This window comes from Electrophorus electricus, chromosome 25 (genome assembly GCF_013358815.1).
Source record: "Electrophorus electricus isolate fEleEle1 chromosome 25, fEleEle1.pri, whole genome shotgun sequence".
Taxonomy (NCBI): domain Eukaryota; kingdom Metazoa; phylum Chordata; class Actinopteri; order Gymnotiformes; family Gymnotidae; genus Electrophorus; species Electrophorus electricus.
Window position 1 is genome coordinate 1,063,841 of NC_049559.1, and position 12,771 is coordinate 1,076,611.

The 12,771-nt window shown below is 44.8% G+C and overlaps 1 protein-coding gene across 3 annotated transcripts in view; it reads right to left on the reverse strand.

Moving 5' to 3' along the window:
• The window catches only part of cacnb4a (calcium channel, voltage-dependent, beta 4a subunit), a 28,201-nt gene that overhangs the window by 8,779 nt on the left and 6,651 nt on the right, over positions 1-12,771 (reverse strand). For all 3 annotated transcript variants that reach the window (XM_035522787.1, XM_035522788.1, XM_035522789.1), the window contains 2 exons: positions 409-525; positions 179-301 (listed from right to left, as the gene is read on the reverse strand). In XM_035522787.1, the coding sequence (XP_035378680.1) occupies positions 179-301; positions 409-525 (240 nt within the window). The remainder of the gene's footprint in view (positions 1-178; positions 302-408; positions 526-12,771) is intronic.

A 12,771-nucleotide genomic window follows, 5' to 3' on the forward strand; every position in this document is an offset into this window, starting at 1 on the left:
TATACACACACACACACACACACACACACACACACACACACACACACACACACACACACACACACACACACACACACACAATTGGAGACAGACGTTTAATTCTTTGTAACAGCCCTGACGTTCAATTCTGGATTTGTGCACCATGCTGTGTCCTCGTATGCTCGCACGCTCGCGTCACCTCTTTGATGTGGAGGAAGTCTTTAGCATCAAAGGAGATGGCAGCTCCAGCAACAGGCACGTCCTCGTCCAGAGCCCCACAGTAGCTGACGTTGGTCTTCACTGCGAAGGCCACAGCTTTGGCCTGGGACACAGTGCCCCTCGTTAGCACATTTACACAAACGCAGCACACACACACACACACACACACAAAAAAACCCAACAAACGCAACATGCAGCAGTGGGTCTGACCTTTGCCCTCTCGAGCTGCACTGCGGCCTGCTGTTCCCGCTCCGGCTGCCCTCCCTGCTCCTCTTCCAGGGACGCATCCGAGTCTGACGGCCTGCTAGTGTAGGAATCAGCGGAACCCTGCGAGCAGAGTGACTCTCCTCACTGTTCCAGCCTGCCCGTGGTCATAAGCACGTATAGGATCTCTGGTACAAATTTCAAAGCGAACTGCCCCTTTTTAGATCGTTTTAGGCTATTTCTACCTCTAATAATCCCAAACCTGACAAAAACTCCTTCCCGCATCAGTTGTTGGTTGGTAATAGTGATGTCGTGCTGTTAATTCTAATAATCACACTGTAAACATTCGTCCTACAGTATTAATAACGACACCATCATTTATAGCCATAGAATCATCAGATTCTTCTCCTCTCAGAACCACACCTTGACACCTGGGTATTTGACAAGGTAATCAGCAGTCAGGGCACACCTGACCGTGTATGCGATGACGATGATACCATTATAGTCATAGCATGCCTCACCATGTACAAGATGACAGTGATAGCATTACAGTCATGGCATACAACGGCACTCCTCACTGGTAACACAGAGCTGTTATTTCAATGGAGTAAAGAATGCCCAGTGTTTACCCAGTGATCAAAAGGGCAGCACTATGCTGCTCTTTGCAACTTAAGTAATTACTGAGCGGTGGGAGATGTTGCAGCAGAGAGATGTGTGTGTGTGTGTGTGTGTGTGTGTGTGTGTGTGTGTGTGTGTGTGTGTGAGAGATAAACAAGGGATTTGTGCTGCAGTTCACTGATGAATGACTGCGTAGGTGGGATCTGCCTATATGCCCTTGCACGTACACACACACACACACATATATGACGCACAAATATACACACTTGCAAAAGACACACGAACGCACACAGAGACGCACACAGAGACGCACACAACCCCACGCATGGAAAAAAACACACCAAGTCATTTGATGGTTTTTATCATAAGTAAATACTGTTTACAATATTCCATGAGCTGAATGTCGTTTAGCAGGCAAGACGATCCTTTTAAAACCACGTGCATGTTCTTACTGCCACAGAAAGTATTAAGAAAAATGAAATCTTTTATTACACAACCGCAGAAGCCCTCTTCCTAGATCACGCCCCTGGACAGCACTTGGGGCGCTGCCAACGCCGGCGGTGTGTTATGGTGGCAGGAGAGGCATCAGATCGAGCGCACGTGAACGGCGAGGCAGCAGCGAGCACGCGCCTCTGCTTGGAGGCGAACGGCGCCGCCTCCCAGACAACAACTCCGCCTCCCAGACAACAACTCCGCCTCCTGGTAAGAAAACCACAGGAGGATGCCTGTGAAGCTCGGCGGTGATGGAAGTGTTCTCACTTAAAGTGCATTAATGAGAGCGCGCGAGAGACGGAGAGAGCGCGAGAGAGAGAGAGAGAGAGAGAGGGAGAGAAGTTTGACTGAGTCGATACTGCATTAGGAGCAGCCTGGATAGCTTGCCGGCCATTCCCACTTGCTAGCGCTGGGTGCAGCGCGGAGCTCTGGCACCGTAGAGCATCTGTGTCACAGTAAACGGAAGCATTTCCATCCCTCGGAAATCCATTCCAAACAGACCAAACGAGGCCTGCAAGTTGCTCATTTTGAACCCATTCATTTGATAACATCTGTAAAGCGTTATTTAAAATCACACGTCCCGAATGTATGTAAATATGTAAAAAGCTAGAACCTCTCATGACATCAGAAAAAAAGGATTCTTTTTATTTAAAATCATACGATCCAAGTGTCAATAAATTGCACTCCAGATTAAAAATGAGCGTTTCCTCTAGCTGGATGTGAGGTATCAACATATCCAACGTGCTGATGTGAATACAGTTCTTAACATGATAAGAAGCAGCTATGCTTTGGATTTTTTGGTCCACAAAATATCAAATAAATCATTAAAACAGATGTGCCTGCATTTGAAAATGCTGCACAGGAGCATAGGAAAATGACACTAGTGTGGGGCAAGCAACTCCGGTAGCAGGTCCGCCTCTCTCTAAAACAATGGCTCTTTACTCAGAGAGAGAGAGAGAGAGGGAGGGAGAGAGAGAGAGGGGGGAGAGAGAGAGAGAGAGAGAGCGGGAGAGAGGAAAGGAGAGAGAGGGGGGAAGAGAGAGGGAGGGAGAGAGAGAGAGAGAGAGAGAGAGAGAGAGAGAGAGGGAAGGAGAGAGAGAGGGAGAGAGAGAAGCATTGAAAGTAAGGGTGATCAAAATGCTTTGATCCTCTAATCAAAAGATTGCGCTCAAAGCAAGCGGACTGGTCCGGTCCGTGAAACTCTCCCAGGGTTCCTCTTTCAGCCTCACAGATGCATTCAGCTCCGGACGCCTCTTTACCAATGCTAAAAACCAAGCGCGGTGCATGCACCCTCAGTCGCTATGGCAAACAGCCAGGGTGGGGAAATATTCCAGCCCTCGCCAAAGGCCTTCACACGTAGGTATACACACACTGGCACACACACACAGGTCTGAACAAACGGCCCATAGTAGGACTCAGCCATGCTTCAGACCATACTTAAAAACAGAAACTAGGTTTTACGTGCTTTATTTTGACAAAACCCAGGCAAGGTATCCACAGATTCATACTCAACTCCCTTTAATGGGAAGCCCCGATGAAGATTTAATATCCACTGTAACAAACTACTAAACTGCTAATGCGAATATTCCGTGCTGCAGTGTTCCAACGTCCTCAAATACGTGCCCCGATTCCCCAAATACATTATTCCAGTTTTCCTGTCCCTTTTCCCTCCCTGTGCGCGTGTTTTTGTGGAGAAGACAGCTAGGTACCCCCTTGGCTGAAGCAGCCCACTCCCACCCCCAGCCCTATATTACCATCACCCAAAAGCCAGGCACTCCAGGGATGCAGAGGAAGGGAGACAGATGACGCGAGAGAAGCAACAGACGAGAGAAACGCGAAGTGACAGAAGAATGGTGAAATATTCAAGACCTTCGAGAGTTCATGGCCTTCGCGGAGTGTGAGAAAGAAATACAGAAGAAGAAGAAGAAGATGAAGATGAAGAAGAAAAGGAATACCAAGGGAGCGCTGAAGAAAGAGAAGAAAGGAGCGGGATGTAGCAGAAGCAGATCTTAATCAAAGGCTTGAGCGCAGCACACCGCACAGCAGCACAGGAGGAGCAGGAGGAGGAGGAGGAGGAGGAGGAGCAGGAAGAGGAGCAGGAGGAGTGCATTGTAGAGTGAGAGAGTACTGCATGTACTTCGTCACCAAAAAAAGAGCAATACGTCTTCCATTCCATTATTCAGGACTTTTCAGTGTTAATTAGCATAGCGGTATACCTGAGCTTAACCATTCAGGACTTTTCAGTGTTAATTAGCATAGCGGTATACCTGAGCTTAACCATTCAGGACTTTTCAGTGTTAATTAGCATAGCGGTATACCTGAGCTTAACCATTCAGGACTTTTCAGTGTTAATTAGCATAGCGGTATACCTGAGCTTAACCATTCAGGACTTTTCAGTGTTAATTAGCATAGCGGTATACCTGAGCTTAACCATTCAGGACTTTTCAGTGTTAATTAGCATAGCGGTATACCTGAGCTTAACCATTCAGGACTTTTCAGTGTTAATTAGCATAGCGGTATACCTGAGCTTAACCATTCAGGACTTTTCAGTGTTAATTAGCATAGCGGTATACCTGAGCTTAACCATTCAGGACTTTTCAGTGTTAATTAGCATAGCGGTATACCTGAGTTTAACCATTCAGGACTTTTCAGTGTTAATTAGCATAGCGGTATACCTGAGCTTAACCATTCAGGTCATTTCAGTGTTAATTAGCATAGCGGTATACCTGAGCTTAACCATTCAGGTCATTTCAGTGTTAATTAGCATAGCGGTATACCTGAGCTTAACCATTCAGGACTTTTCAGTGTTAATTAGCATAGCGGTATACCTGAGTTTAACCATTCAGGTCATTTCAGTGTTTTCAGGATGTGTTGATAGGAGCAGAGAATTGCTGAAGAAGCAATTCATCTTCTAAATTACAGGAAGTCAAAGAAGTGACTGATTGGTAGGTTTTACTAAATAAAAACATGGAAAAATCATTTATTTACATATCAACTGCACCAAAAACGGAAGCATCTCATGATAAAACCAAGTAGTTAATGATTTGGCTTGAGACAGGTGTAGATTATTAAAAAGGCATCGGGTCACTAATATCTCCTTATTGCGTCAGACTGCATTTCGTCATTCTCTGAGCTAAAAGCTAGCCTGGAAGTACTACTTACTATCACAGATCATGTGACTGGAATGAAATAAGCAAATGAGTCTAGCGAGGAGCACTGCTGAGGATCCTTCAATCGAAGCCACTCTGATTCATCACAACCTCACTATCAGTTTCTAATTCTCTTAGTCTTCCTCTCTCCCTCTCTCTCTCTCTCTCTCCCTCTCTCCCTCTCTCTCTCTCTCCCTCTCTCCCGTTCTCTCTCTCCCTCCCTCCCCAGATGTGTTGGATTTTTGCATGAGCAAATCAACTGAACCTAAAGCCCCCACTCTCAAACCCCTCCAACGGCAGCAGCTACTGACTTTCCTTTCTTTGTGTTCACACTCAGTTTCTATTCTTCACCTCAAACAGACTGGAGGATTCCGACCAGTCTGGCTTCAGCACGCTGTACAGAAGCTGCTCTCATTGCAGTTACTTGAGCTGCCAGATCTGCCTGGCCGTCATCGGCCCTGAGCCTCCGAGACCCTCTCTGCAGCCTTTAGCACGGCCAGTCACAATAAACCTGCGTCCATCCCCACAAGGTTTGCCATCACTGCCTCAGTGTGCCATTGTTTTGCCTCTTACCCAAAGGGGCATTCAGATCAGGTGACCTAGAGAAGAGCCCATCTGCTCTTTGCAGACTCTCTAGAGCCCTTCCACAAGGCCCAGTGCTTGGAATTCTTCTCTTTTTCCAGCGTATTTGCCAATATTCTCAATTAGGATCTACCAGGATCTTCGCATGCCTATCTAGCGTCTCATCATGGACAGCAACCCACCTGCATTTCATTTGTATTCATCAGAATATTTCTAATAACCAGCATTAATAACCAACGTTATTAACTAAAAGTCATAATTGTACCGGTATGAAATTTAAAAACTTCAATTAAAGGTTTGGCTCAAAATGTGTCTTTTTCCTTTATGTAGGCCAATACCTTTCTGTATGGCCCACAGTTTGATGGATCTTCTTTCAATTCAGCCTTGTTTGGGGGCATTCAGCACGGAATGCCCTCTCTAAAATGCCAAACATGCTCAACTGGATTTAAATCAGGGCTCTATGGTAATTTTAGTTTTCCATATGTTCTTTGCAACGAACTTCTAAGTTGCTTTTGCCGTGGGCCTATGGTCTGTCATCCTGCCCAGTCCAGCGGTTTGTGTGTGGATTTCCGAATCCCTCACATGAGAACCATCTTCAGTGATGCCATCAGTGAATACCAAGTCTCCTGGACTTGGTGGTAACGTGCAAGTCCGTGGCACCACACTTCCTCCACCGTGCGGGGCAGATGATGAGATGTTTTCAGGGTCTTCAGAGCCACCTTTCCTTATCCACACACGTTTCATTTCCCATCCAAAGGAAACACATTCTTTTTAGTTTCATCTGTCCACCGAACATTTTTCCAAAAGGAACTAAGCTTAACCAGCATGCTCTCTGGCAAACTCCACTCTTCTTTCCCAGTTTTGGCACTTAAGGTTGTCTCACAGTGCGTGGTCCCGCTATCATAATCCTGCACTGTGCAATCTATTCTCCACTGTTTGGTTTGAGATGCAAAGCTTTGCATTCTGATCTCTTGCTGACGTTTGTCTGACAGTGATCTCGGGGTTCTTCTCTACCATGTGTATAATTTCCCTGTCGTTCAATCCATTCTTGCCATTTTATCATACAGACAAATGGAAAATGAATTACAGAATTTGTTAATCAAGTGTTGCAAAACTTTATTGCTACAGATTTCTAGTTAGGACATGTAAAACATCTAAGGTCCCTGCCAAACAGTCATGTTCCTGGGTCTAGTCCTGCTGTCCAGCAGACTTTGACTGCAGTCCTGATACGACACCCTGATTACCAAACCAACCCTCCAGGGACATCTGATCATTAGAGTCCGCTGTGCTGGATTTGTGTGGCTTTTGGACGAGTGCAGAGTTGTTGAGCAATTGCCACTCTGACTGGTTTACTGTCGCAACATTATGTGAAACAGGGCGCACGTGCGTTACAGTATAGGTGAAACCATGCGTTTTTTAGTACGTAGTTCGTGTACAGCATGCGGATATAAATATTTGTTTTTCTGCTGACTCCAGCTTAATGATATCCTTGATGCATCACGGTGGAGTCTGCTCTACTTGTACTCGCAAAAGGATACGGTCAGCTGAGACAGCAAAGTGCGTCTGTAAGTGAACTCTGGACAGAGCGAATCTGCCATATCGTAGATGAAACACCGTTGGTAGAGGAGAGCGAGGCAACACTTTGGGGACACACCAAGAACAATTTAAAATTTGTTCTCCTATCGTGGGGTCCATAAATAAAATTTCCACCGCTCTGCATTCATGATGTTGCCAGCTGGGTCAGGGCCGCATAACTAAATAAGGGACACGGTCCGTTATGTTCTTCCCTTCTCAGAGTCCTGAAGTGGATCTCTTATCTAAAATACCGCTCACCAACTGCTTGACGCATATCTGACGTGCTTTTCGTCATACTAAACAAAATCGTCTATAGGTAAGGACCCTGCACTGAAGATAAAAAACTTGCGCCTTCCTGAACATGTCAAATCGATTTCCGTAAAAGGAAACGAAAAATGCCTCTCCACTTGTATCAGACTTAGAAGAAAAAAACCCCTCATTTTTAAAATAAAATTCGCATTATTAACCTAGACAAACCCCGAGAGTGTTTAAACAAAAGCTGCAGGCAGTGTTGGCTGGTCGGAGGTCCCTGTGGTACAGCCTGACGGAGTTAACGATCTGAAGGCTGGTTTGCGGGGCAGGCGGCCTTTCGGCAGAGCGTTGGCGGGATTCACAGGTAACCGAGCTCTGCACTCTGAAACATGTCGCACTCAGCAGGCAGCTGGTTTCCGTCCACTGCGCCGCCGACACGGCTATAACGAGGACCGGCTGGAGAGGCGATGCGAAGCGGATCACGGCACGGTATTTACCCAACAGATGACAGCACAGTCTCTGCACTAGAGGCTGGCAGCCGGCATCTACTACACCCTTTCCATAGCAGCGCGGGGCCACTGACGCACTTAACCGTCGGTTCGCGCGCGGTGCTAAAAATCTTTTCAGAACGAATGCCATTTCCAAATAAATATGGGTTGTTATAAGTGGGAAAAACAAAATAAAACAAAAATAAATAAAAAGTACGCCATTTTCATTGCTCTGGCTCGTTCAGCCAAGGCATGTCTGGTGTCCAAATTTTACCTCTTTAGTTTTGCATTGGAGGCTAAGAAAGCTACCAACTAATGGAAAACAATTACGACCATTTTGGAAACCTAATCATCACACACTTGACTAAAATCCCATTGTGCTGTTAAGTAATCCCAAATAAATTTGCGTATGTGGTTTGAGACAGTGCATGGCATACCTAGAAAAATGGACCAAAGTTCAGACCAAACTCCAGTTTTAAGATGTTGTCTGCCAGTACTGTTTTTAGCTGTAGGACCAGCAGAAGGTCATACAGTCAGAAGCGTAATAGCGTCACGTGGTCTGACGCAGGTGTGTGACGATTTCATTAGCTTCATGTGTACCAAAATGTGCCGTTTTTAATAGACAATCTTTAATATTACTGTCAGGAGTTGAGAGAATATCTGAAAGTGATCTGAGAATGAATTCCTTAAAAAGATTCACGTCAGGATGTTGGGATACGGGACTGAGACAATGTAGTGGGAGAAGCTGCCTGAACTGCTCTGGGCAGATAGAGGTGTGTGACAGAGCAGAGCTGGGAGCACCACGTCAGGACACGGTGGGGCGGGCAGTAGCTCCCGGGGTCTCCAGAGGCTCCCGGCCCCATCCTGCTTGCTTCTTCCGAGGGACCGTTGCGGTTTAAATCTCCGGCTGGCTACAGACTCCTGGCTGACGCATCATCCATCCGCACCGGTGTGTGCCTGTGTTCAGCTGGTGGGTGTTTGAACATCCCGGCATGATGACAATTATAATAATTATCACCAAAAAAAATAAAAATTACCATTTGTGAACGTGACCATGAAGAGAAGAGGCATGAATCATCAAATTGATGAAGCTTACAGCTTTTTAGACAAGGGCGTCCGTAAATGTATTAAAGATCTTGTACAGAAATGCCACACATAGGAGGTCAGGACTGACCGAGAGCATGTACAGGAATAACGGCAGAAGGAAAACTGCGACCCGGTCCTGTTCTGCCTTGGGTATATAAAAAAAAAAAGAAACAAAATGTCACGTTTGACTGGATATTCATGGTTGATGTCCTTTAAGTACAACTCATGGCAGTGTTTTCTAACATGCTTAGAAATTCACTACATTATCTCACTGTTTTCATTATCAGAGTGTTTTAAAGCTTTGCAATTCTAACATTTCATGCTGATCTCTGTGCTGTGACACACATGGATAACTCATACGGACGAGTTATCCCGATAGAAAAGGTCCTTATATAATATAATACATTCTGACAGCAATTCATTTCACAATAGAGATGTTGTACTTTAAGGAGGCAGGGTTTATTGTTTTATTTTTAAAGTCAAAACAATTCAGCTGCAATAGTTATCATTCCATGAGTCACTAAGGGAAATTTACCATCATAGCTCATTACTGATTCCAATTCAGTTTCTCAAAAATAATTTCAGTAGGAGTCTAAGAGACCTTTGCATCTCCTGCATGTATTCTAGTCCCACCCATAGGTATCTATTGTTATTGTTATGTTGTTCAATTTCAAAGGAGTAATTCAGTAAGGGGAGACTTTGCATTATCATGCGCAACTAGCAACATCCCAGATGAGATTTTAAAAACAATTTCCTCTGTATTTGATAGAGGTAACAGCCTGGAGGGAGCATTCTGGCTGGGCTCCTTTACAGGCAACAGGAGGTGCTTTTTTCAAAATGCGGAGAACCTGTTTATGAACCATGATCATTGTGCTCAGAATAAAGGGCTGAATCATTTCCTAAACTGAACTGGATTATAATTTCTCTCCAATATAATGAACTCATCAGGCGTGACGACAGCCAGGCCCATGTGACCGCGCAGGCCTCAACAATTCTTTTTGGTCTTGACGACTACTCTAGCAGGTTACGCCTATTTCGTGGAGATCGTCCGCACCTGAAACCTACCGCAGAACACATCAAAAGCTCTTACTCAGCTATTTAATTTAGTGTAAATGTCAGCTGAAATGGTTTCTAGGAACGTAAACAAAATCTAGCCTACTTAACAACAGTGAGTTTGATTCAAATGTAATTACCAGAATGCTAAACGCATTAATCTATGAATATTAATACAAATGGACCAACAAATTCAAGTTGAAACGGGACCAAAGTAATATGCAAATTCGTTTATCAACTGGAGTGCAGACATCTTAGTATGTACTATGATTCACTTTGTGCTCTATGTGAAATTACAGTAAGTCTGTGTTTAACATTTACAATCAAAGTATCATCTATGGTCCTCATGCCAAGTTTTCAGACCATAATCTGCGGTGCACAGATTATTTTCGTGACCTTCCACAGTAAACCCTGATTTCACATTAGTTCTGTTTGGTCCATTGGATGGCTTCAGTGCATGCTAATTACAGTTTCTGCAATACCAGGTGGGCAGGGTTGAGTAATTAAAATTGTCCATGTGAGACAAACCTCATGATCCCTCATTTGGATCCCTCATTTCTGCCTCTTTGCACTTTACATGCTCTCCCAGAATGGAGATACAACCTGACATCTGAAGCGTTGAGATGTTGTGTTGAGATGGCACCTGCTAAGAATAAAACACATTGCTCCTGAAGCCACATGGACACTCTCACCAAACGCCACATGCAACCTGCATCACACTAAACCAGACCCAGAGCTCCTGCTCGCACACCCCCACACGCCGTTACCAAAGTGCGTCAGGAATGTGCGCCTGACACCATCATCCCACGCTCTCCCCTAATCTCCACAGATGCACCACGGGGCTCCACTCTGTCCCATGCCAGCGAGTCTCCGAGCACTAGGGACACTTGGAGTCCAATAAGGCATTGGATCAGTGCCCAGCTTGTCTTTGGAACTGCACGGGAGCACAAAGTTGAAAGCACACGAACCAGGCAGCCTGATGCGTTCTCCATTTTAAAAGGTAATGATCTGTGAAAAATGTATCCAAAACACCCGACCGTCTAGGTCATCTGAAAGCAACTGTTCAGACAAAAATGCCGAAGTAAGTTAGAGCAAACTTTACAATTATTAACAAATAATAATACCTCCTCTGTAATCACAGCCGTTGATCAGAACCGTTCAGTTTGTGAAAACTGTATCATATGAAGAACAGTGTAGAAAAGACAGACAGACAGAAACTGAGCCTGTTCGGTTATTCGGGTGACGATGCATATCGCTGTTGCTGAAACTGGCAAAGGTGTTACTGGAACAGAGAGGAGAAACAGACACGTCTAGTGCATACCGAGCATTAGGATATGATAAGAACGGCCAGACACCAGCAGCCAGGACTTTATCAATTCATGAATTTACTAATTCATAAATTACTCAGATTCTGAGCATCATTTCCCACATAAAGCTTAATATTGTAGCTCAAGACTAAGTGCCTCTCAACAAAGTGGAAGTATTGCAAATATGCAAACCTCAGGCCTAAAGATTTACGTTTACAGCATTTAGCTGACACTTTTATCCAAAGCGACTTACAATTATGACTGAGTACAACTTGAGCAATTGAGGGTTAAGGGTCTTGCTCAGGGGCCCAACAGTGGCAGCTTGGCAGTGGTGGGGCTTGAACTGGCAACCTTCTGATTACAAGTCAAGTACCATAACCACTGAGCTACTTCTGCCCCAATACTACAGATTCTGACAGATATTCCTCAGATGCCACACCTTGCATCAGCTCAATTACAGGCACCTGGAAACAATCAAAACAGAATATGACCATTTCTGGCAACCTCTCGGGCTTCTCGTCTGCGGATTTATAGGAGTTCTCCGAGTAAACACGAACGACTGAAATGAACCATGTGCTACACGCGAGGCAGCCGAACACCGTACACGTCGCTACTCACTCATCTCGGCGGCCACAATTAAAGAACTGTGACCTGATGGCACCAAAGCCCGTCGCTTCTGAACTAATTATGCTGTTACTAAGACTTAGCGCACAAAAAGCAGGAAACTCCAGCAATAAAAGGACTAAAGAGCAAATGCCCATCCAACTGAAAACATTATGAAGCTGTGTTAGTAATGCGAGGGAGTCACGCTGTCACTGGATGTGCCATTTTTAACCTGGGCACCACTTTCTAAAGAAGAGCCTGAGAAAAACAAACCTCACCTTCTGTGAATAAGTCTCGCTCATCACGTGTGCTAAACGTCAGTAGTCAATGAAAGTTTTAAAGACGTGCTGATATTTAAGCATCTATGCAATGATCCACTGTGGTGTACAATGGATTGCTGCATCTTAAACAAAGTGTTGTTTACATCCATGTTTGCAAGCTTCATATTCATAGTACCACCTTGTGGTCCTTTTCACGTGTGCCAATTATGAACATATATTGTTATTTCAAACCTTGGAGTAACCACTGACAAATACACAATGAAAAAGTAACTAGAGAAAAATACTTCATTGGCTTTCTTCCAAATAATAATGTACTAACGGGGCTGCATGACTACCTGCAGGGAATCATTGGAGCTTATGGTCTCACAGATCCTTATCTGAGAAGTGGATTTGATTTTCAAATTTGTCTTGATTTTGCATGCGAGAATTTCCACAGATTTGCATAAACATACACTCACACTGATCTACAGAAACTAATCATCATTCCTATAGCAAGTATACAATCCACAATCGCATTAGAGTGAAGAGATCCAACACTCCAGTATTCCTCTAGTCAAACCGAAGAGTAACGGAGAAAGACCAGCATCATGGGGGAGGGGAACACCGGCCCTTTAAACAAGCGCTCCATTACAAGGACATAACGATGCATCATGTAGCCAAAAACGTCTCTGAAGAGCAGCTAAGTGATGGCACCCTAATGGTATCTGTTACCGGCAGAAAAACTGCTCAGTGCTGAAACGCAGAACCCAACCCAAAGCGCTTGCAGCCGTGCTGGCCAGTGGGGGGGGTACACACACACACACACACACACACACACACACACACACACACACACACACACACACACACACACACACACACACACACACACACACACACACGC